Source organism: Rhinopithecus bieti, unplaced genomic scaffold, assembly GCF_001698545.2.
Source record: "Rhinopithecus bieti isolate Rb0 unplaced genomic scaffold, ASM169854v2 scaffold_29976, whole genome shotgun sequence".
Lineage (NCBI taxonomy): Eukaryota > Metazoa > Chordata > Mammalia > Primates > Cercopithecidae > Rhinopithecus > Rhinopithecus bieti.
The window spans coordinates 743,935-747,372 of NW_016813386.1; the positions used below are offsets into that span (position 1 = coordinate 743,935).

Sequence of the window (3,438 nt, forward strand, 5' to 3'; positions counted from 1 at the left end):
AGGCTGAGATGGGAGGATCTCTTGAGCGTGGGGATGGTTAGCTGCAGTGAGCTGTGCTCATGCCTCTGCACTCTAGCTTGGGCAACAGAGGGAAATCCTGTCTCAAAATAAATAAAATAATGTGAGTATAATTATTTCTACTGATTATGTCAGAATGCAAGTATATTCTCACAGATTTCTCCCCCCATTTGGAGAGGGTGAGATCCAATTGCAAATAGATAAATCTTTATTAGCTGAACGGGCTTAGTCAACTACCTTTTATTGCTCTATGAAAACCAGGCTGTAAAAGCCAGAAATGGTGGACGTCCCACAGCAGTGTCATACCATGAAGATGTAAACTTAAAGCAGAGATTGCTTGTGGAAAACTGTGTTGCATTCTTGGCATGTGCGCACTTGTAGTCATGTTAACTTTCACTTATGATTATTTTAATGTAGGAGCTAATCCCCGTGTATTCTGCGCCTGCTCTGTTTTACCCCTTTGTACACTTGGCTTTTGTTTGGCCGCAGCCTCTGAGTTGGTGTGCCCTGTAAAATCTCCTTGGAGTTGGGAAGCCCTTGCCCTGGCGGCCAGGTGACAGAGACAGGGTGGGAACCTGCCGAGCATTGAGGGCACGGAGCCTCTGCATACCATTCCCCTCCCACCACCATCCAGTGCTGAGAGGCGGAGAGGGCTGCAAACTTCGCTCCAATCCGCAGCCAGCCTTCCCCAGGGTCCCCCTGCAGGGTGACCCGCCGGCTGCAAAGCAAGTTGGAGAAACTTCGCAAAGTTCCGCGTCAGAGCGTGGGGAGGCGAAGTGCTCCCCCTCCTCCCCGGCGTTCCCCCTCCCTCTGCCCCCGCCTCCAGGTCCTCGCACAGCCGCGAGCACTGGTGATAGGACGAGCCCCGGGCGTGCATTGTGTATATGCAAACCAGAACCGGGCTCCCCACGGCTGGCCGACCCGGGCCTGGGCTGTGGCTGTGACTGGCGCTGCCGTGGGAGCCGCAGCCCTCGCGGGAGCCGGACGCGGTAATGCCCCAGCGGCGCAGCGGGCGGCTGCGTCCCTGAGCCGCTATATAAGCGCGGCAGGGGACACCCGGAGGGGCTGAAGATGAAGGTGCCCGCGCACGGGCCCCCGCTGATTGCCTGTCCCTCCCGAGCCCGCGCCCCGCACGGAGCCCGAGGCCGCCGAGGACCCGCCTTCGCCGCAGTAGCAGCTGGAGCAGCGACAGAGGCGGCAGCTGCGACGGCGGCGCCCGCGCCCCTCGCGCCAGCGCGTAGAGCGGCGGCCGCAGCTCGGGGGCCGCCACTGCCCCGGCTGCCATGAGTTGTGCGGAGGTGATGTATCACCCCCAGCCGTATGGAGCGTCCCAGTATCTGCCCAACCCCATGGCAGCGACAACCTGCCCCACAGCCTACTACCAGCCGGCGCCCCAACCTGGCCAGCAGGTGAGTCACCGGCCGGGCAGCCTGCCGGGGGCGGGGGCGAAGGGCATCGAGAGTATCGGTCTGGGGCTCAGCGACGTCCCGCCGGCACGCGTGGCGCGGAGGATGCTCCGGGACCTGCGGGAGCGTCCTTGAGCAGAAAGCCATCCCGAGAGAGCCGGGAAGGGAGAGCAGCGGGGTGTACGGGTGGGTGAGGCATGACCTGGCTGGGGGCTTCGTTGAGCTGTGGTCACCCGAGCTCAGAGGCTGCTCCTCATAGCCACCCTAGCTCTTAGGACTCAGTTCTCTGAAGCTCACCAAGGGCATCTATCTTAGGACTATGTGAGTAAACTTCCTTTAAACCAACTATTTTGTTTGTTTGGAAAGGTGGAATGTTTCAGGGTTTTATTGAGGAGGAAGAAGAAGTGCGCTGACAGAGGTAGGGGAGGCTATCTGGAGAGTGAGTTCACGAAATGATCTGGGACTTTCATGGGGGAACATTGGTCTAGCATAATGTCTATCGGGTGTTACTAGAACTTCTCCACAGTGTTTCTCCCTGTGACTGTGACTTAGAGGACAGGGATGGATTCCAAGGTTCTTCATTCATTTTTTCATCCCAGCAAAGCACAGAGCTTGTTATATAGTGCGTGTTCAGTCTGTTGACAGTGTGTCCCTAGGTCAAAAGGTTACCTTGGATCTCTGGATGCTGGGTCTCCACTCTTCCCAGAGTGACTGAAGATGTCCATAATAAGGGGTCGTGAACTGAGGAGATGATATCGTTACTTTAGAAGGAACAGTAGAGTTCTGGGGAATTTGGCACGAGGCGCCCTTGGACATTACTCTCTGGATACAACGGAGAGTGTGCCAAGGCTTAGTTAGTGCTACATTAAAATAAAAAATGTATGTGGCAAGGGCTGTACCAAAATAGAGTCCACCTCAGACTATGGGAATTAGGGTGGGTGGATTTGGAGAAACTTAAAAATATATAACTAGATTTGGTTAGGAAATTACCATCCGTAGACTATATTGGTTTATTTCTTTTTACTTTTTTAGGAACCACATGTTTTATTGCAAACCTTCACAGGTTTGGGCTGTTAATTAATCTGACCTTTTACTTTCTGTATTTCCCCTACCTCTGTCTCTTTGCTAGAATCACAGTGCTATGCTTTAGAAAGAAAAATAACTTTCTGTTTAGAATTTAGGAACTATGAAATTCAGCTAACTCTGGAAGGGTACATGTCCCAGATTCATCTGCTGAATAGTACCAGCTTCACTAGGACCAATTAGGGCAAAAGAGAAAGGAGCCCTACTTTCCTGCTATCCTGTTTAAAAAAAAAAAAAATACTCAGCAGCACCAGCATTTCAAAGCATCTCTGATATTATAGAGGCCTTCAATTATCGTTTGGAATGTGGATGAGCAGCAAACTAAAACTTCTCTACGTATTCAGAAAGCTACTTTCCTCCTTTATAAAATAACAAACTAGTAGAAGCTGTTTCAAATACGGCTTCATTTTTTTAGGGTTGTGAAAGTAATGAATCTGTGGTGGAGTTAATACTATAACGCTTTTTTTTTTTTTTTTTTTAAAAAAGAAAATAACATTCGGTATCAGAGAAAATGGCAAATTACCAATCATAAAAGTTTTCAATAAGAAATGACTCCAAATACTTTATATAATGTTTGCAATGGCCCTGAGACTCTGTCCCCAGTTCATTTCTTTTGCTACAACCATCAGCATACTGAAGACAGCAATTTTAAAAAGTAAACAATAAAATAAAATAAAAATTAGAAAACTCTGACCAATGAGCTTCTTAAAAGAAAACAATTTATCTACATTGATTAGTTCAACTTCTATATTTTGGACTTTTGTAGACATTGCTTAGCTAGATTAACTAGATGTTTGGCTGAGTCAACCATAAGAATGTAGTCGAGAGACATGCTTGGAAATTTTCATATTGCTTTTACTAAAACAGCTTGTTCAAGATTTCTTTCTTTCTTCTTCTTTTTCTTCTTCTTCTTTTTTTTTTTTTTTTTTTT

At 48.8% G+C, this 3,438-nt stretch overlaps 1 protein-coding gene across 2 annotated transcripts in view; it reads left to right on the forward strand.

Annotated features, from left to right (window-relative positions):
• The first annotated feature begins 745 nt into the window (after positions 1 to 745).
• The window catches only part of VGLL3 (vestigial like family member 3), a 57,661-nt gene continuing 54,968 nt past the window's right edge, over positions 746 to 3,438 (forward strand). For both annotated transcript variants that reach the window (XM_017848167.1, XM_017848166.1), the window contains exon 1: positions 746 to 1,427. In XM_017848167.1, the coding sequence (XP_017703656.1) occupies positions 1,302 to 1,427 (126 nt within the window). In that variant the 5' untranslated portion in view covers positions 746 to 1,301. The remainder of the gene's footprint in view (positions 1,428 to 3,438) is intronic.